This window comes from Hypanus sabinus, unplaced genomic scaffold (assembly GCF_030144855.1).
Source record: "Hypanus sabinus isolate sHypSab1 unplaced genomic scaffold, sHypSab1.hap1 scaffold_336, whole genome shotgun sequence".
Taxonomy (NCBI): domain Eukaryota; kingdom Metazoa; phylum Chordata; class Chondrichthyes; order Myliobatiformes; family Dasyatidae; genus Hypanus; species Hypanus sabinus.
Window position 1 is genome coordinate 128,089 of NW_026781240.1, and position 21,017 is coordinate 149,105.

General features: G+C 43.8%; 1 protein-coding gene across 9 annotated transcripts in view; it reads left to right on the forward strand.

Moving 5' to 3' along the window:
• Positions 1-21,017, forward strand: part of LOC132388497 (zinc finger protein 229-like) — a 142,483-nt gene that overhangs the window by 112,967 nt on the left and 8,499 nt on the right. For 2 of the 9 annotated variants that reach the window (XM_059960857.1, XM_059960856.1), the window contains one exon: positions 8,801-10,770. The exons of 1 other annotated variant lie outside the window; for it this stretch is intronic. In XM_059960857.1, the coding sequence (XP_059816840.1) occupies positions 9,193-10,416 (1,224 nt within the window). In that variant the 5' untranslated portion in view covers positions 8,801-9,192 and the 3' untranslated portion in view covers positions 10,417-10,770. Of the gene's footprint in view, positions 1-5,478; positions 5,754-6,552; positions 10,771-21,017 lie in introns of those variants that run through there. 6 more of the 9 variants (XM_059960852.1, XM_059960851.1, XM_059960853.1 and 3 more) reach the window with 5 other exon arrangements.

A 21,017-nucleotide genomic window follows, 5' to 3' on the forward strand; every position in this document is an offset into this window, starting at 1 on the left:
GGTACTCACGGTAGGAAGCATCCTTGCTTGTCCATTTCTAAACGAGTTGTTGTCCCCACCTGTCCCTTGGTAGGTTTTTATTCCCATTTCTGATCCCCAGATGTAGCCCGTTTGCATCCTTCTTCCCGCTGAAAATATTCACCTTTAGAATTAGTTCCCTTCGGTGTTGATCGAGGTTCAAAAGTCAGGTCTCAGTAATATGTCAAAGCTCGTCATGTTTGATTTCGGTCATTGTCAAGCCAATCCATATTATTTGTTTTAATGATGTTGGCTAACTCAGTTGGTCAGCATTGGAGCAGTAGGGCATTGAACTGGGGGGACAGATTCCCATCATTAAAGGCTTGGTCTCCTACGAAGGTGCCGCAGCAGGCCACAAATCACTCCCAATAGTCTGGTCCAAATTCCCCAGGCTTAGGATTGCATTCAGGTACTTTAGTGATGTTGACAGGTTGCTGGAGAGCCCTTTCCAAGGCTTGAATGATCTGGTCTGTCCGTTCATTCTCAGTATGGTTTCCCGCCTGTAACTCCTGATAGGTTTGGTATCTCAATTCTGCCTTCCATTTCTGCCCTTTATCAGCTGAGAGAGTCATGCAACAGAGACTGAATAAATCTTGCGGAGTCGCATTAAACATTTGTGTAGTACTCTGGACACACTGAGCAAACTGTGCTGGTTTTTCTTTTCTATCTGGGGCCTGATTCATGATCATTATCATTTCTTGAGGCTTCCAGGGAGCACACACAGGAATCACTGAGGGCTGTCCCTCCTCCAAGTCCTAGGGGGAGCGTTTGCTAATGCTGTTCAGGAGGGTTTAAACTAATGTGGCAGGGGGGTGGGAACAAGTGCAGAGAGACAGAGGGGTGCAAAATGAGACGAGAAGCAAAAAGTTGTAAGGTGAAAAGTAAAAGTGGCAGGCAGGCAAGTCCAGGGCAAAAATCAAAAGGGCCACTTTTCAACATAAGTGTATAAGGGCTAAGAGTGTGGTAAAAACAAGCCTGAAGGCTTTGTGTGTCACTGCAAGGAGCATTTGTAACAAGGTGGATGAATTGAATGTGCAGATAGTTATTAATGTATATGATATAGTTGGGATCACAGAGACATGGCTCCAGGGTGACCAAGGATGGGAGCTCAACATCCAGGGATATTCAATATGCAGGAGCGACAGACAGGAAAGAAAAGGGGGTGAGGTAGTGTTGCTGGTTAGAGAGGAGATTAACGCAATAGAAAGGAAGGACATTAGCCTGGAGGATGTGGAATCGATATGGGTAGAGCTGCATAACACTAAAGGGCATAAAACGCAGGTGGGAGTAGTTTACAGGCCACCTAACAGTACTAGTGAGGTTGCGGATGGCATCAAACAGGAAATTAGAGATGCGTAAAATAAAGGAACAGCAGTTGTAATGGGTGGCTTTAATCTACATATAGATTGGGTGAACTGAATTGGTAAGGGTGTTAAGGAAGAGGATTTCTTGGAATGTGTGCGGAATGGTTTTCTGAACCAACATGTCGAGGAAACAACTAGAGAGCAGGCCATTCTAGATTGGGTATTGAGCAATGAGGAAGGGTTAGTTAGCAATTTTGTCATGCGAGGCCCCTTGGTAAGAGTGACCATAGTATGGTGGAATTCTTCATTAAGATGGAGAGTGACATAGTTAATTCAGAAACAAAGGTTCTGAACTTAAAGAAGGGTAACTTTGAAGGTATGAGACGTGAATTAGCAAAGATAGACTGGCAAATGATACTTAAAGGGTTGATTGTGGATATGCAACGGCAAGCATTTAAAGATTGCATGGATGAACTACAACAAGTGTTCATCCCAGTTTGGCAAAAGAACAAACCAGGGAAGGTAGTACACCCGTGGCTGACAAGGGAAATTAGGGATAGTAAAATAGCCAGAAAAAGTGGCATTCCTGAGAACTGGAAGAAATTCAGAGTCCAGCAGAGGAGGTCAAAGGGCCTAATTAGGAAAGGGAAAAAAGATTATAAAAGAAAGCTGGCAGAGAACATAAAAACTGACTGTAAATCTTTTATAGATATGTGAAAAGTAAAAGATTAGTTAAGACAAATGTAGGTCCCTTACAGTCAGAAACAAGGTGAATTGATCATGGGGAACAAGCACATGGCAGACCAAGTGAATAATTACTTTGGTTCTGTCTTCACTAAGGAGGACATAAATAATCTAATGGAATTAGTACAGGACCGAGATGGAGGAACTGAGGGAAATACATGTTAGTAGGGAAGTAGTGTTAGGTAAATTGAAGGGATTAAAGGCAGATAAATCCCCAGGGCAAGATGGTCTGCATCCCAGTGTGCTTAAGGAAGTAGCCCAAGAAATAGTGAATGCAGTAGTGATAATTTTTCAAAACTCCTTAGATTCTGGATTAGTTCCTGAGGATTGGAGGGTGGCTAATGTAACCCCACTTTTCAAAAAAGCAGGGAGAGAGAAATGGGGGAATTATAGACCGGTTCGCCTGACATCGGTTGTGGGGAAGTGCTAGAGTCGGTTATCAAAGATGTGATAATAGCACATTTGGAAAGAGGTGAAATCATCCGACAAAGTCAGCATGGATTTGTGAAAGGAAAATCATGTCTGATGAATCTTATAGAATTTTTTGAAGAGTAATTAGTAACTAGTAGAGTGGATAGGGGAGAACCAGTGGATGTGGTATATTGGGATTTCAAAAGGCTTTTGACAAGGTCCCACACAGGAGATTAATGTGCAAACTTAAGCACACGGTACTGGGGGTGTGGTATTGATGTGGATAGAGAATTGGTTGGCAAACAGGAAGAAAAGAGTGGGAATAAACAGGACCTTTTCAGATTGGCAGGCAGTCAGCAGTGGGGTACTGCAAGGCTCAGTGCTGGGACCCCAGTTGTTTACAATATATATTACTGATTTAGATGAGGGAATTAAATGCAAGATCTCCAAGATTGCGGATGACACGAAGCTGGGCGGCAGTGTTAGCTGTGAGGAGGATGCAGGGTGACTTGGATAGGTTAGATGAGTGGCCAAATTCAAGGCAGATGCAATTTAACGTGGATAAATGTGACATTATTCCCTTTGGCTACTCCTGCATCTATTTTTTATGTTTCTCTGTGTGGAATATTAAAATCTCCCACAATCACAACCTTGTGCTTACTGCAAGTATCTGCTATCTCCTTACAAATTTGCTCCTCCAATCTCACTCCCGATTAGGTGGTCTATGATACAACCCCACTACACCTTTCCCATTCCTCAATTCCACCGAAAAATGCTCCCTAGATGAGCCCTCTAATCTGTCCTGTCAAAGCACTGCTATAATATTTTCTCAGACAAGCAATGCAACACCTGCCCCTCCAATCCAATCACACCTGAAGCAATGAAATCCAGGAATATTTAGTTGCCCATCACACCACTCCTGCAATCATGTTTCTCTAATAAATACAACATCATATTTCCAGGTATCAATCCATGCTCTAAGCTCATCTACCTTTCTTACAATGCTCCTAGCATTAAAATAGATGCATTTAAGAAACTCTCCACCTCTTCCTCTCTGTTTATCCCTATCTGTGCGAACAACTTTATTATCTCTTTTTTTTCCTTCTCCCCTACATCTTCGGTCTGAGCGCTCCTACATCAGGGAGGAAGTTAAAATCAGCTCCGTGTTAAATGTTTAACCATCATGATGACTGAAGGCAGCTGCAGGTTCCATGAGGGACTGTTACTGTCAGAGTCTGCAGTTCTTGCGGTTGCTCATCACACCCAGGACTGACCCCTGGTCACTGAGCATTGGGGGAGTCTGTTCTGCTGATGTTAGCCTTAAACTAGACTGGTGTTTAATATTGTGGAGCTGTGAATGATAAATCAGTTCGGTATCAAATCCCGTGTCTCAGGTACTTACTGTCTCTACCACAATCACTATGTACACTAGAAAGGCCACTCGGCCCATCTAGTCCCTGCTCATGTTTCTGTTCCATATCAGTATATCAAAATCTACCCCTCCCGTTCCCCTCTCACTCTCCCTGAGATGACAGGTTGCAATTAATCACCACTCCGTGGGATAGGAGGTTTCCCATAAATTTCATCAAAACATAGAATTCGATAACACGTTACAGATACTTTGTCCCACATTGCTGTTCCTACCATTTATCTTACTCTAGAAACTGCTTAGAATTACCCTACCGCATAGCCACCTATTTTCCTAAGCCCCATGTGCCTATCTAAGGGTCTCTTAAAAGACCCAATTGTATCCGCTTCTACCACCGTTGCTGGCAGTGCATTCCGCACACACAGCATTCTTTGCTTAAAAAACTTGGCTCTGACATCTCCTCTGTATGTACTTCCAAGCAGGTTAAACCTATTCCCCCTCGTGTTAGCGGTTTCAGCCCTGGGAGAAAACCTCTGACTAGCCACACGACCAATGCCTTTCATCATCTTATACACCTGCATGAATTTCCTGCATGATTTTCTCCGGGCTGAAAAAGACGATGAGCTCACTGTGGTTTTGACTCCCCTCTCTCTCTCCCCCTCTCTCTCTCCCCCCTCTCTCTCTCCCCGCCCTCCTCCTCTCTCCCCCTCTCTCTCTCCCCCTCTCTCTCTCCCCTCTCTCTCTCCCCCCTCTCTCTCTCCCCCTCTCTCTCTCCCCTCTCTCTCTCCCCCTCTCTCTCCCCCTCTCTCTCTCCCCCCTCTCTCTCCCCCCTCTCTCTCCCCCTCTCTCCCCCCTCTCTCTCTCCCCCCTCTCTCTCCTCCCCTCTCTCTCCCCCCTCTCTCTCCCCCCCTCTCTCTCCCCCCCTCTCTCCCCCCCTCTCTCCCCCCCCTCTCTCCCCCCTCTCTCTCTCCCCCCCTCTCTCCCCCCCCCTCTCCCCCCCCTCTCTCCCCCCCCTCTCTCCCCCCCCTCTCTCCCCCCCCTCTCTCCCCCCCCTCTCTCCCCCCCTCTCTCCCCCCCCTCTCTCCCCCCCTCTCTCCCCCCCCTCTCTCCCCCCCTCTCTCCCCCCCCTCTCTCCCCCCCCTCTCTCCCCCCCCTCTCTCCCCCCCCTCTCTCCCCCCCCTCTCTCCCCCCCCTCTCTCCCCCCCTCTCTCTCCCCCCTCTCTCTCCCCCTCTCTCTCCCCCCTCTCTCTCCCCCCTCTCTCTCCCCCCTCTCTCTCCCCCCTCTCCCTCCCCCCTCTCTCTCCCCCCTCTCCTCCCCCCTCTCTCTCCCCCCTCTCCCTCCCCCCTCTCCCCCCCCTCTCTCCCCCCCTCTCTCCCCCCCTCTCTCCCCCCTCTTCCCCCCTCTCTCCCCCCCCCTCTCTCCCCCCCCTCTCTCCCCCCCTCTCTCCCCCCCTCTCTCCCCCCCCTCTCTCCCCCCCCCTCTCTCCCCCCCCTCTCTCCCCCCCCTCTCTCCCCCCCTCTCTCCCCCCCCTCCCCCCCTCTCTCCCCCCTCTCTCCCCCCCCTCCCTCTCCCCCTCCCCCCCTCTCTCTCTCTCCCCCTCCCCGGTCTCACAATTCAATGCACCTCTAAAGTTCTGACAGCAGACTATCGAGTGAAACTTCGATGGAGCAGAGTCAGAAACCGAAGAGTTGCCAGCCTGAGTCAGGGCTTTTGGGTTCCTGAGAGAGTTGGGGTCTAGAGTTTACGAGGAGAAGTAGGAAACAGACCAGCTGGATGTAGCTACAAAAGAAAGATTAGAAGCATTTGGAAACTGGTTGATCAAAAAAAAAAGGTGGTTAATTTCTGCAACATACTGGTGGAAATCAACAGTCAGGCAGCAATTGTGGAGAGGCATAAAAAGGCAACATTTACACGAGCCCTTTCAGCATGCCTAGGCTGTGGACTCCGCTGCTTAGTTGCTGCTTGAACTACAGAGTTCCTCTAGCATTTTGTGTGTGTGTGTCTCTGTATTCCCAGCAACTGCAGAATCTCCTATGTTTTATATCTGCATTTTACTTTGGCATTAGATACACGTTGATATTGAGTATATTGTTTATGGAGCCGCTTTCCTGCGTTAAAACAGCTGCAGATTTTTCTATACACATGAAAAAATTGAGTTATGGAAAGTGAACCGGTGCTTGCAGAAATCTTTAATAGCCCTGTGATTACCCATAAGGCCATGTGTTAAAAACTTTGCCGGTGCTGAAACGCCGATGAAATGTGCAGGCGTCAGGCTGAGGCCGTCCCCGAGTATCACGCATGCGTGCAGTACACCAGAAGGCCTTGAAAATTGGCGGGTATAGATAACAGCGATTTTCCGTGTTTTTATCTTAAACACCAACTTTGGGATAATTTCTGTGAATTTCGGACACCGTGACCCGCAGTCCCGGACAGTCCTGCTCCTCTCCCCTCTCTCTCAACCCCACGATCCATACACAGGCCCCGGGGAACTTCCGGCTGATGAGGGAATGGGAACCGATGGATCTCTCAGACAGAGCTGAGCTCCAGCTATCTAAATGCAAGGATTAGGAACACGGAGAAAGGGAACAAAATCTTTTACATCAGCAGTTGAGAAAATCACCTTTGTTCTACCTCCAATCACAAACAAGAGAAAATCTGCAGATGCTGGAATTCAAAGCAACACACACAAAATGCCGGCAGAACTCAGCATTAGTACTCTTTTCCGTAGATGCTGCCTGGCCTGCTGAGTTCCTCCAGCATTTTGTGTGTGTTGCTTGTTCTACCTCCTCTTGCTCTGGACTTTTCTACTGGTGAGAACCATTCTCTCTAGGTTCATTATGATCGCAAACACCTTTGGCTTGGGCAACAAGTGGTTTCACATCACAAATATGCCAGACTCCAATGAGACAGACTGCTGCCCTTCCCTTCATATTCATTGGCATTGCCATCCCTCAGTTCACCACTTTCAGTCATTTGGGGGAGGGTTCAGGGGAAATATTTATGTAGAGTCCAGAAACTGGTGATACCTGTGTGCATATGGTGGTGCTAAAGTTGCTGGAGAATTTGCAAGTGGGAAGAAGTGGAGTGATATTTGGAAATCTGACTTTTTAAAGTGTAATTTAGCAAGCAAACCACATATGGACAATATGTAAAAGCTTTGGTGAGAAAATCCTTTGTTACCCATTACAGGCCTGCTACATAGATTGTGTGAAAGTGCAGATGAACTGGATCGAACCCAGAGGAGTTCAAAGTTCCTATCGACTGTGATTTACCAACTGTGAAAATGAATACCTCTCTGTATAAAATTCACTGTGCACATCTTGTCACTGGGTAAAAAATGAACAGTACACGATTCATGTGCACACTGGTTACTACAAATTAGAGGGAATATTGGAGGGAAGGAGGGGAGACTTCCAGTGTCCCTGATGCCCTCACCTACAAGATGTGTATTCAGCTGCAGTTTGTAACCCTGCACTTTAAGGTGTTGGATCTTGAAATGGGTGAATTCCAGATCATCCAGCAGTAGGACGGGGTGAAAGATATGACATGAAGAGAGGTGAGTTCCACCCAAGGTGCAGGACACAGGAAACTGGGTGAGAATCGGGAAGGGGAATGAGATTAAATAGCCATCGTAGAGTACTCCAGTGCCATGCCTGCACAATAACAAGAGGAACTCTTTAGAAACTGTTGGGGGGAGGAAAGTCAAAGGGCTGATAAGTGGCTTTGTTAGGGGAACAGAGCAAGAGGCAATTAATATCTTAGTGGTAAGGCTTACTAGAGCTAGTGGGGGTTGGGGCTGATATGGTTAAAGTAAGTTGTAGGGGGAATGGGAGCCAGAATGACAGAACAGATAGTGGAGATGGTGAATTGAATTGACTTTATTATGTACATCCTTCATATAGATGAGTAGAAATATTTACATTACATTACTGTCTAAATGTGCAATGTGTAATTGAAATTGATTTATAATGTTTAGTTTGTATATAGGACAGTCAAGAAAGCAATTAATCAGTCTGATGGCCTGGTGGAAGATGATGTCCCGGAGCCTGTTGCTGTGGTACCGTTTCCTGGATGGTGGCAGCAAGAACAGTTTGTGGTTGTGGTGAATTTGGTTCCCAATATCCTTTGGGCCCTTTTTATAAAAAAAACCATACCCCTACCATCCAGGCTCCCATCCAAACTCCTTTTAAACGGTGAAACTGAGATCATATTCACCACTTGTGCTGGCATCTCATTCCACACTCTCACAACCATTTCAGTAAAGAGCTTTTCCACATGTTACCATTAAATATTCACCTTCCCCACTTACCCATGACCTCTAGTTGTAGTCCCACCGAACCTCCGTGGAACAAGCTGCTTGCATTTATTTACCCTATCTTCTCCCTCATCATATTGTATACGTCTGACAAATTCTCAAAGCAATGTATAATTTCCGTGTTCATGTTTAGAACTTTTTTAGGTGTATAAGATGATGAGGGGTATTGATCGTCTGGATAGCCAGAGGATTTTTCCCAGGGCTGAAGTGTCTAACACGAGGGAGCAGAGTTTTCAGGTGCTTGGAAATAGATACCGACGGGATGTTGGGGTAAGTTTTCTACACAGAGCCTGGTGGGTGCATGGAATACACTGCCGACTTCACTGTTTCAGTTACTGTGGGGCCAGGCAGCTCAGTGGGAACAAGGAATAATACCAATGGAGAGAGTCAAACTCAGCCAAGGTACAAATTGGAGATGGCAGAAATGCCTGATTCTTATAGAAACGGGAACAGCATCAGGGAATTGATGGTCATTCCAGATACCAGCACTGTGTCCAGTTACAAGATGATTTCTCTCACCAACTTGGGTTGAACCTCACTTTAACAGTGTGATGTCAGATCACACCTTGACAACTCAAGTGATCTCATCTGAAATGTTGTCCTACACACATTGATGGATTTTGTAAATCTTTTTACAGGTTAAAAATGACAAGGAATTTGTCTACGGGAATCCCGAACACAACACACCAGTTTTGCTGTCTCTGTCCAGATACTTAAGAAGAGGAGCAAGCGATTCACTCGATCATCCTTCCTGCTCAGACTGCGGAGAGGGATTCACTCGATCATCTGACCGACTGGCACGCCTGTAATTTCAAACATCTGCTCAGACAGTGGGAATGGATTCAGTCGGTCAACTCAACTGAAGGTACAGCAGCAAGTTCACACAGGGACGAGACCATTCACCTGTTCTGTGTGTGAGAAGGGATTCAGTCAGTCTTCCCACCTGCAGACACACCAGTCAGTTCACCCTGGGCAGAGGCTGGTCATCTGCTGAATTTGTGGGGAAGGATTCACTCGGTCATCTGACCTAATGGCTCACCAGCGAGTTCACACTGGAGAGAGGCCGTTCACCTGCTTGGACTGTGGGAAGGGGTTCACTTGGTCATGCCATCTGAAGCTACATCAGAGAGTTCACACTGGGGAGAGGCCATTTACCTGCTCAGTCTGTGGGAAGAGATTCACTCAGTCATCCAGCCTAATGGCTCACCAGCAAGTTCACACTGGAGAGTGGCCGTTCACCTGCTTGGACTGTGGGAAGGGGTTCACTCAGTCATGCCATCTGAAGGTACATCAGCGAATTCACACTGGGGAGAGGCCGTTCACCTGCTCAGACTGTGGGAAGGGATTCACTCAGTCATCTGAACTGAAGGTACATCAGCGAGTTCACTCTGGTGAGAGGCCATTCACCTGCTCAGACTGTGGGAAAGGATTCACTCAGTCATTTAAGCTCAAAATACATCAGCGAGTTCACACTGGAGAGAAGCCGTTCACCTGCTCAGACTGTGGGAAGGGATTCACTCAGTCTGCCCACCTACGATCACACATGTCAGTTCACACTGGGAAGAGGCCGTTTACCTGTTCATACTGTGGGGAGGGATTCATTTTGTCATCACAGCTGCTGGCACATCAGCGAGTTCACACTGGGGAGAGACCGTTCACCTGCTCAGACTGTGGGAAGGGATTCACACAGTCATACAGCCTACTGGTTCACCAGCGGCTTCACACCGGCGAGCGGCCGTTCACCTGTTCGGACTGTGGGAAGGGATTCACTTGCTTAGCTAAACTGAAGCTACATCAGAGAGTTCACACTGGAGAGAGGCCGTTCACCTGCTCAGACTGTGGGAAGGGATTCATTTGCTCATCTGAACTGAAGGTACATCGGAGAGTTCACACTGGGGAGCGGCCGTTCATCTGCTCAGAATGTGGGAAGGGATTCATTCAATCATCCACTCTGAAAGTACATCAGCGAGTTCACACCAGAGAGAGGCCATTCACCTGCTCAGAGTGTGGGAAGGGATTCATTCAATCATCCACTCTGAAAGTACATCAGCGAGTTCACACCAGAGAGAGGCCATTCACCTGCTCAGAGTGTGGGAAGGGATTCACTCAGTTAGGTAACCTACAAGCACACCAGCGAGTTCACACCGGGGAGAGGCCGTTCACCTGTTCAGACTGTGGGAAGGGATTCACTCAGTCATCCAGCCTACAAGCACACCGGTCAGTTCATACTGGGGAGAAGCTGTTCACCTGCTGAAGCCTGAATTATACCTCTGCATAGACGCTATGCCGTTGTGAGCATTTCTACTTGTGATTTTGTGTGTCTGCATCACTGCCAAAATGCTAGTTGGTGTTGGGGTTCTGTGCTACTGTGTTGAATTGACTTGTGTTGAGTTGCGAACAATGGCGACTGCTGACTACGTCTTGTTGGAGTTGGAGCTAATCAATGTTGCAGAAGTGTTACTTTTTTTGAAATTACTGCAACGCAGAAAAATGAGAAGTTTTTCCATTACCTTTTGCAGTCCATGATGTCCAAAGCAATGTTGGAAATTTCTTTGCACGATTTTGATGCCATTTTCAAGTCTTTATTGTCTGCCAATGAAGAGTCGTGCACATGTACATATTTTCTGACTACCTCACCTAACCTCTCCTTGATGTGGTCCACTGTCCAACTTCGAAGCAAGAGGAAATGCGCAGGAGGAAACTGGCAGCTGCCAAGTGGACCAATCACAGTTCTTGCCATCTGTGTTACCGCGACGTGTAGCTGCATTTTTGAGAAGGTGCGCGTTAGGCTACATTAGGCGAAGGACTCTCATGGAGGCGCTACATGGAGTAGGTTGCATTCTGGCTTTGCACTGTTCATTTTAAATTTCCTTACCACCCCTTTGACATCTTTATCAAAGTGTTTATAACACTTTTATCTGTTTGAATTTGAATTTGATTTGACTGAAATGGCTAACAGAGGAAGAAAGGCATTAGCCGAAGGCAAGGAAACCGGTGATGGAAATGGGAAGAAAGAAGATGTCTTTGAACAGCCTAAAAAGTTTCAACTTACTTTACAGGCTATCTCGAATCTTTTGGATGAAAAACTTGATGAAAGATTTACTACCTTGGAAGTATGGTTAAAGGAGAGCGAAGGTAGGATGGCAACACTTGAAAAGAAGAATGAAAAACAGCAGCGGCAATTTTCAGAGCTTATTAAACCGGGATCATAAATTGAATTCTTTGGAAAAGAAGTGAACTTTGACCACTCATACATTGGAGCAGAATAAAGTCAGGTTTACTGATTTGGAGAGTCAAAGCCACAGACTGAATTTGCGAATAATAGACTCAGTGAGGACGTTGAGAGCCGGGATCTTACTCAGTTTTTTTCTCAATTCTTCATCTCATTTTTCAATCTTTTTTTATTGGTTTCCAAATAAAGAATATACAAATTGGAAGAGGAGTTTAACAAGTAGATAATATAAAAAAATATATAAACAGCAGTAGTAAAAACAGAAAGTATATCATGTCAAAATCAAATGGATAAAATGCTTCCTTGGAATAATCCCAAAAATTGCTGTGTGGATTAGGTTGAACATCTGCATCTATAACTTTAGATAATATTCCAAACACATCCCTCCAAAAATTATTTAAACTTAACTCATGAACAAAACATATGAGTTAGAGTAGCCACTTCTGCATTACACCTGTCACAAATAGGGTTTATATTAGGAAAAATATGCGCCAATTTATCTTTGAACATATGGGCCCTGTGTACTATCTTAAAAATTCTTAATGGAGGTCTTTGGCTCGGAGATATTTCCTTCCCTTCCTGCACTCGACCGTGCACATCGGGTGCTGAAACCAAAACTGTCGAACGGGTTAAAACCACGTCATGTAATTCTTCGATGTCACAATGTGAATAATAAGGAGCTCTTCATTTGGATTGCTCGTCAGAAAGGAGTTACTGAGCATGAGAATCTTAAGTTTCATTTTGTTGAAGATTTTTGTCCTGAGGTATGCAAGAAATATTGCATTTTAAAATGGTGATGTCAGAATTATATCAGAGGAATCTTTGTTCAGCTTTGTTATATCCCTTTCACCTAAGGGTTGCTCTGCCTGATAAATCATTCAAATGCTTTAAATCCGTGAATGAAGCAAAACAATTTCTCGAAGATCTGAGCTTGAACGTAGATGTCTAATGTTTTGAAGATCAACATTTGAGCTTGGATGTCTCTGAAATTTACCATTCCTTTTTGTATGTGTGTATCTGGTTTATTAGTTAACAACCAGCTTCTAGATTTGGACACTTAAGAAATTTGCCCTTGGGTTGATTACATTCGTACTGTGTTTTGACATTCGGATACTTATTATGTTTCCATGTTAAAGTTACTTTATTTTTCCTTCATTGTTTTACTTTTTTATTTTTAATTGTTTGCTTTTGAAAATCATTAAGACTCTGATTTGCTGATTATTTCCTTTTTCTTGAAATATTATTAAGATTGTATTTTGTGTCATTTTTTAAGACCTTTTCTGGTCTGCAATTGGCTGTTTTTCTCTAAGATCTGCTTGACATTCCTCTCGTAATGTTTTGACAATGGGTGGTTTGTTTTTTATTTTTTATTTATTTCCTAAAAATGACAAAAATTTCACTGAATGTGCATCAGACAGACCTATATCTTTTTGAATGTTGAATCTAAAATCCTTTCTCAAATATTAGCAATTAGATTGGTGAAGATATTGCCACAAATTGTCGCCGAGCATCAGACAGGATTTATTAAAAATCATTATACACATTTTAATGTTTGGAGGTTAATGAACATTGTATACACTACTTTATCTAAGACTCCAGAATGTGTTATCTCCCTCGATGCCGAGAAGGCGTTTGATAAATTTGAATGGGAATATTTTAAAATTCTTGAGAGATTTAATTTTAGTCCAAAATTTATATCTTGGATCCAATTGATATAACATATACCTTTGGCTTCTGTTTCACTAATGATCAGAGACCCCCTTTCTTTAGGCTTTTCCAAGGTACTAGACAAGGCTGTCCTTTGAAATCCTTACTATCTGATATTAGCCTGGAGACCTTGGCAATTGCTATTCGTGATTCATCCAATGTATTTGGTGTTACTCATGGGAATGGGATGCGTAAAGTATCACTGTATGCAGATAACCTTTCGCTATATATTTCTAATCCAGAGACATCCATTCCTGCAGTAATAACACAACTTGCTCAGTTTAGTAGTAGTTCTGCTTTTAAACTGAATCTTAATAAAAGTATGCTGTCTCCATTAAAAATGCAAATCTCAATTTATAGACAAGTCACCATTTAGATTGCTTGCTGATTATTTTATTTATTTGGGTGTTAAAATTACTAAGAAGCACAATGATCTATTTAAAGTTAATGTTTACTCTTAATTGATCATGCTAAACAATTGTTTACTAAATGGTCCACATTATCCTTATCCTTGATTGGTTCCATTCATGCTATTAAGATGATTATTTTACCTAAATATCAGTACCTATTTCAGGTGGTATCAATTTTTATCTCTAACTTTTTTATATATTATTGATTCTAAAATTTCTGCATATATATGGCAGAATAGAGATCCCAGGTTATATTAGAAATATTTAAAGAAATCAAAAAAGGTATGTGGCTTGGTTTTGCCGTTTCCTAGATTTTATTATTGGGCAATTAATATTCGATATTTAATGTTTTGGACACAAGAGTTGGATGAACATTGAGCGGGAGTCTCGACAGGAGTTTTCATTGGCTTCTATTTTAGGGGCTGTGCTTCCCTTTGCACTTACCAAATTTAATAAGCAAATGGTAATTCCAATAATTAAGCATACAATAGGAATATGGTTTCAATGTTGGTAATTTTTTTGGACCAAATAAATATATACTGTCAAGTTCTATGACATCCATTTTTTTCTTTCAACCATTTAGAATTGATCAAGCTTTTCTTTGTTTTCATGATTTATTTATGGATGATCTTTTGTGGCTTTTGAACAGTTTTCTAATAAATATAATCTGCCTGGATCACACTTTTTCAGATATTTGCAGATTAGAAACCTTTGAACCTTCCGTTGCGATATCACATCAAATTGAAGTTATGGAAAAAAATAAGTTTAAATCCATATCAGAAGAGTTTAATATCATTTATTTGATTTAATTGTGAAAATACGCTTAGGTACTTCTGATAAAATTAAGAATGAGTGGGAAAGAGAACTTGGGATACCTTTACCTATACAAAAATGGGAGAAAATTCTTGAACTAGAAAATACCTCTTCAGTGTGTGTCAGACATGCCTTCATGCAATTTAAGGTGGTTCATCGGGCTCATATGTCCAAGGATAAGTTTGCTCATTTTTACTGACATATAAATCCTGTCTGTGATAGATGTAATTCCGGGGTAGCTTCCTTGACACATATGTTCTGGTCTTGTCCTCTTCTTAAAAAAAATTGGAAGGATATTTTGAGATATTATCTCAGTAGTTCTGCGTATTGATTTACAGCCACATCCTATTACCACAATTTTTGGAGGACCGGTCCGGTGGTAGACTCCAGTCATTTATCCTCGTCTGCTTGTCATCTAATTGTGTTTGTTACATTAATGGCCATCAGATCTACTTTACTTAAATGGAAAGATTCCAATCTCCCTACTACATTTGAATGGTTTTCCCAAACCAGAGTATGTCTAAACTTGGAAAAAATTAGGAGCGGTACTGTGGATCCTTCGGTTGAATCTGAAGAGACTTTGAGGCCATTTATTCAATAATTTCATATGATGCAAGTTGACCCTTTCTGAATCTTGTGTAATAAGTTTTTGTACTTGTATAGACGAGCGGAGTTAACGCCAAATAATTTCAGCCGTTGTAATATGACAGCCCAATTTTGTCTTTTTTTTAGTTTAGTGTTCTTTCTAGTTTACGTTTTTTTTCCTTATATAATATCTCTTTCATGGTTAGTTGCTATGAGATTGGGAGGCTAAACTATATTTGTCATTTGGAATCTGTGCTTTTACATGATAACCATTATTAATGTAATTCCGATCTCTTTGTATTATTAGATTATTGCTATGCTTATTAAATTTGAAACTTAATAAAACGATTGAAAAAGAAAAGGAAACTGGCTGCTACCAAGTGGACCAATCACAGTTTTTGTCTGCGTAGTTGCATTTTTAGGAATGTGCGCATTAGGCTACGGGATACGATAAAGCCGAGGGTGCAGCGTCGGGTACGCGGCTACCTCGACGGAGAAGAATAATTCAGGCTTCAATGTGTGGGAAGGGATTCACTCGGTCATCTCAACTACAGAGACACCAGTTCACATAGGGTAGAGACTGATCACCTGTGCAGACTTTAGAAGGAGAGTTCCACAGCCAAATCAACCAAAAGTGCATCATTGAGTTCACACTGTGGAGAGGTTGTTCATCTGCTGTGAATAAGGGAAGCTATTCACTCATTCATCTAACCTTACTCAACTTTCGCTTCAGCTGGCAATTTAATATAAGGGGTGATAGCCCTCCCCCCCCCCCCACCCCCAGCCCGGCCAAACTTAAGAAATCTCATTTGGGTGAATGCTGTGTGATGTGTCCCATGTTACAGATCAGTATCCTGAAGTTACAAACGATACACAATATGCAATTAAACGATTCAGCTCTATAATAGTTACTTTGACTATAGGGTTAGTAAAGAAAATGAAAAATAAAGAAAGTGCCCACTCTCTCCGTTCACGTCTTCTCATCTCTCCCCAGCAAAAAACCGTGAAAATCTCTCTTCCAGACTCACAAGAAAGAATATTTTTGTCATTGCATAGCCCCACACTCGAGAACCCTATTTCCTCTAGTCGTACCCTTAACATTGCTTCTACAGGGAAACCATTACCTCAGCAGCGAAACATTGCAGAGAGGCCGTTACTTTAGTAGTGAAACCTTCCAGCACGTTACACTTCCCACATACTGCCGGTTCACAATGGGGAGAAAGTTTCAATGAGCTGCATGCTGGATATTTGTCCATCACCATTGCTGAATGCAATTTTGAGAGTGACTTGGTGCTGAACTCTGCAAGTATTGCTGCTGCTCACCACACCCAGTTCTGCACCCGGGTCGCTGGGCATGGGAGGAGTTTATTCTGCTGCATAGTCACCTTTAATGGGACAAGACCTGTGACAAATAAATCAACTCTATATTAAACACTGTCTCCGGTACTTAGTGAATTTATAACACACCTAGTGTACAGCAGAGAGTCAACTCAGGCCGGCTTGAACTTGTCAGTTCCACAGCAGGTCTTTCAAATCCTCCCCTGTTGTTCACCTCTCACTGTCCCTGTGAATGAGGTCCAAACAGTCACCACTCTGTGGGTGAAGAGGTTTCCCTTGAATTCCCTGCAGACCGAAGAAGTCGAGCTGACTACAGTTCTGTTTGAGATGTTCTTCGCCCCTCAAATCTCTAGTATTCTAAAGCTAAGGTGACAAAACCGTGGCTTATACGAGAAAGCAAAGAAAACATAAAAACCAAAGAGAGGCCATAGACCAAAAATCACTAGTATGTTGGAGGATTGGGAAAATTTTAAAAGCCAACAGAATGCAACTAAATTAATTATGAAGGAAAAGATGGAACACTTAAGTGAGCTAGCCGGTAATATTAAAGAGGATACCAAATGTTTCTTCAGGTAATTCTAGTGTAAAAGAAAGGCGGAAATGGATATCGAACCGCTGAAAAATGATGATGGAGAGGTATTAATGGACTCGGGGTGCACGGTGATGGCAGATGAACTGAATAAGTATTGTACATCACTCTAATCTCTCGAAGACACCGACAGGAATACAGAAGTTCCAGATGTTAGTGGTCAGAATGTGTGAAGTTACGCTACTCGGGAGAAGGTTCTTGGAAACAGAGATGGTCTGAAGGTAAACAGGTCACCTATACAGTATAGTATACACCCCAGAGATCGGAAAGAGGTGGCTGAAGAGATGTGGAGGCATTAGCAATGATTTTTCGAGGGTCGTTAAGGAAATAAAATCCTAAGAATTTATTTTTTGCCTTCACTACTCCCCCTCTCGTAGTTTCACCTATCACCTACCACTTCTTCTACCCTTTTCACCCCCACACTTTTTCCTCTGACGTCTCATCTTTTTTGTTCCCAGTCCTGATGAAGGGTCTCGGCCCGAAACGTCGACTGTTTGCTATTTCCCATATGTGCTGCCTGGCCTCCCAGGTTCCTCCAGCATTTTGTGTATGTGTTGCTTGGATTCCCAGCATCCACAGAACGTTGCAGTTGATACTGATAACAGACAGATAGTTTAGAGCAAAGCTGCAGTCTGTAAAAGGTCTTCGATAGGTTTGGAGAACGGACAACGAATTCGTGGATGAAATGTACGGAAATGTACAGTGTATGCAAATGTACGGGCATGTACAATTGTGGAAGGAATAAATAAATAAATGGGAGAAAATTCAAAAATCAGAAGTGCATAAATACTTGGGAATCCTTGAGCAGGAGTCCTTAAAGGTTTGCTTGCAGATTGAATCGATGAAGGATGACAACTGTAATGTTAGCATATAAGAACAAGGATGTGACACTGTGGCTTTAAAACGCATTGGACAGATTGCACTTCGTGTATTGTGAACAGTTTACAACCTGCGAAAACAGATGTGCTCGTATTGGAGCGGGTCCAGAGAACGTTCACGGGAATGATTCCAGTAACGAATGAGGAGCGATAGATAGCTTTGACCCTGTACTCGCTGGTCTAGAAGACAGAGAGGAGATCTCATTAAAACCTATTAAATATTGAAAGGCCTCGACAGCGTGGCACTGAAGAAGATGCACCCGGTACTGTGTGAGTCTGGGACCAGAGGCCACGGCCTCAACGTATCGGGCATCCACTGACAGCAGAGATGAGGAGGATTTTCTTTAATCCAGGAGTGGTAAATCTTTAGAATTTATTGCCACGGACGGAGTAGAGGCCAAGTCATTGAGTGTATTTTAAATGGATTTTGAAAGATTATGGGGAGAAGGCAGGAGAATGGGGTTGAGAGATAATCAATTGGACACGAAGGAATGGCGGAGCAGACTCGATTGGCTGAGCAGGCCCTGTCTGATATCTCATGGCTCATGGTCTGAAGAAGAGGCCAGTGAGGTTGCATTAGGGATCGGATATTGTTAGGGTATCCACGCCTGGATTATTGTATTCAGTATTAGGAAAGAGGACGCTAAGCTAGAATGAGTGCAGAAAAGATTTACGAGAATGCTGCTGATACTTGAGGCACTGAGTTCTGGAGAGAGGCCGGACAGGTTGGGATTTCGCACCTTGAAGTGCAGGAGATTGAGGTGACCTTATGCAGGTGTTCCAAACTATGAGTGTAGAAATGGGGAATCTCTGTTTTGCTTTATCCCCTCTATCGAAGCTACCGGACCTCCTGACTTCCTCCAACATTTTGTGTCTGTGACTCTGCATCTCCAACATCTGCAGAATCTCATCGGGACAGAGTGCAGAAAGCAGAGACGACATCTGGTCTCTCTAATGTCGAGGAGGGCACACCCGCAAAACTGGAAACAGTAGCTGACCCAAACAAGCACGATGTTGAAAAGTTGCCTCAAATGGAAGGACTGTTTGGGACCCTGACCAGTGGTGAGGAGAGTGGTTAGGGGCATCTCTGGCACTTCATCTACTTGCAGTTGGCGTCCAGCCCCGACACCCCTTCTTATCGTGGTGATTTACCACAATAACAGGACCCCCTGATTTGTGGTGTTACGAACCCCGTAACTGGGTCGCTTACCAGCAAAGATAGAGAGCTCCGTTGAAGTCTGATGGTACTATTTTTAACAGTATTTATTAGAAAAAAAAACACAAAAATAACATCAATACAAACATACAGATAATATACGTCGTCAATACTGAATCTAAAATTGCGGGTATAATAATAATCAATAAGAAATAAGCTCTATCGTTGTCTCGGGGATAATGTATTGTCCGATGGAAATATAAAAGTCACTCAGTTCATTCAGGCTGCAGCCTTTGGTTGGAGTCAAGAGAGAGATTTTTAGAAACTTGCCAGCTTTTCCTTTTCATAAATTCGATCCTTCGAGAGTTCCCTTGGTGTAGCCAGTCGTTTAGCTAAGCCGTTCTTCCGTGGTAAGGTCCCAATCCCAGGCAAGGGAAAGGACGCACGCGAACCCCCCACCGGCTGTCGCTATTAAACGCTGTCACGGGATTTCTAGCGTTTCTCCTGGTGCGTCTGAAGGGGTTGTTCCCCAGAACCTCTTTTATCCCCACTCACGGGGTCTCAGATGTCGATCGGGTTGGGATGATGCAATCCCTCAACCAGACCACTCTGGTCATTCCCTGAGAGCTTCAATGAATAGTACAGTACTCAATACACAATTCCGTCTCCAAGAGACAATGGCCGTTATCCGTGGCTTTGTCTTGCTGAGGCCAGGACACATTCCAAACCGTGTGTATTCTGGACGTCTCTCTCTCATTTCCTGGGTCCCAGACCCGAATTAATAGCGATCTTGCGATTCTCAAAAATAGGGGGCTACTTTGTACCCTTCGGCCCCTCAGAGTTGTGGCACATTCGTAACAGTGGACTCCATTGTCACCAGGTGGCGCTCTGTCGTAATAACGCTGAGAGACAGAAATGTGAAGCTTCAGCCTGCTGAAATGCTTCTTCAAGATTCAGGGTTGTTTAATTCTATTTCCAGCAGACACATGTAAATGAGGTCGAAATAATTATTCCTCCTGTTCAAATGCAACACAGAAACACAACAGTAACAGCATATATCCACGGCTTATATACTGTGCACGGATTGATTGTATGTTCATAAAGTGACGCTCGGCATAGGATGCCTGCATATAAGATGACAGATAGGAAATGATAAAGCAGAGGTGTTTGGTGTTGCGGAAGTGTGGGTTAGTGGGTAGTGATATTTATCAGCTTTACTGCTTGGGAAAAGTAGCTGTCCCGGAGGCTGGTAGTCCTGGTGAGGTCGCTGCGTATCTACCCCCGATGGGAGTGAGACAAATAGTCCATGAGTGGGATGGGTGAAGGTAGATTGTGAAAATTGGATTGGTGCTTGATCTCAAGAGAGGGAATTTGGAAAATACCAATGAGATGCCTTTCAGAACAGCTTGGGATTGTGCAGCTGGCTGGTGGCGTAGTGGCATCAGTGGCGGGAGGTCCTGAGTTCGAATCCAGCCGGCACCCTTGCATGCTCTCCATCCGTGCTGGTTTAAGAGCTGGTGATCTCTTAAAAAATATCTCACCCGGCAGAAGGCAAATACAACAATGGGAAGCCATTGCTGTAACTAGCCTCACACACGATTTCCCAATACGTCAGAGGAAATCGCCCGCTAAATTGAAAATTCCGGATGTGACCTACCTTCCCTTTGCAATTGTGCCCACTGGGGAAAAGTTAATTTTGGAATGAACCAAATTTGATTGGGGAGCTTTTGGTAAAGGGAGCAGGTGAATACAATGATAATAACATGACTGAATTCACCCTTCACTTTGAGAGGGGAAAGGTAAAACAAGATGCATCATTATTAGTGGAGTGAGGGGAACTACAGAGGCACTGGAGAAGAGCTTACCAAAGTTGATTGGAAGGGTACACTGGCAGCGATGATGACAGAATAACAATGGCTGGAGTTGCTCCACTTGACACCCTCAGGGTTGAAGAGAAACACATCATATTCCAACTGCATAGCTCTAACCTGAAGGCATGAATATCGATTTCTCCTTCCAGTAAAAAAAAATCACAGCCCATTGCCTTTCCTTCTACTTACTCCCGAGTAACATAACTTTACACATTCTGACCACTGACATCTGGGACTTCCATACTCATGCCAGTGTCTTCCAAAGAGTACGATACT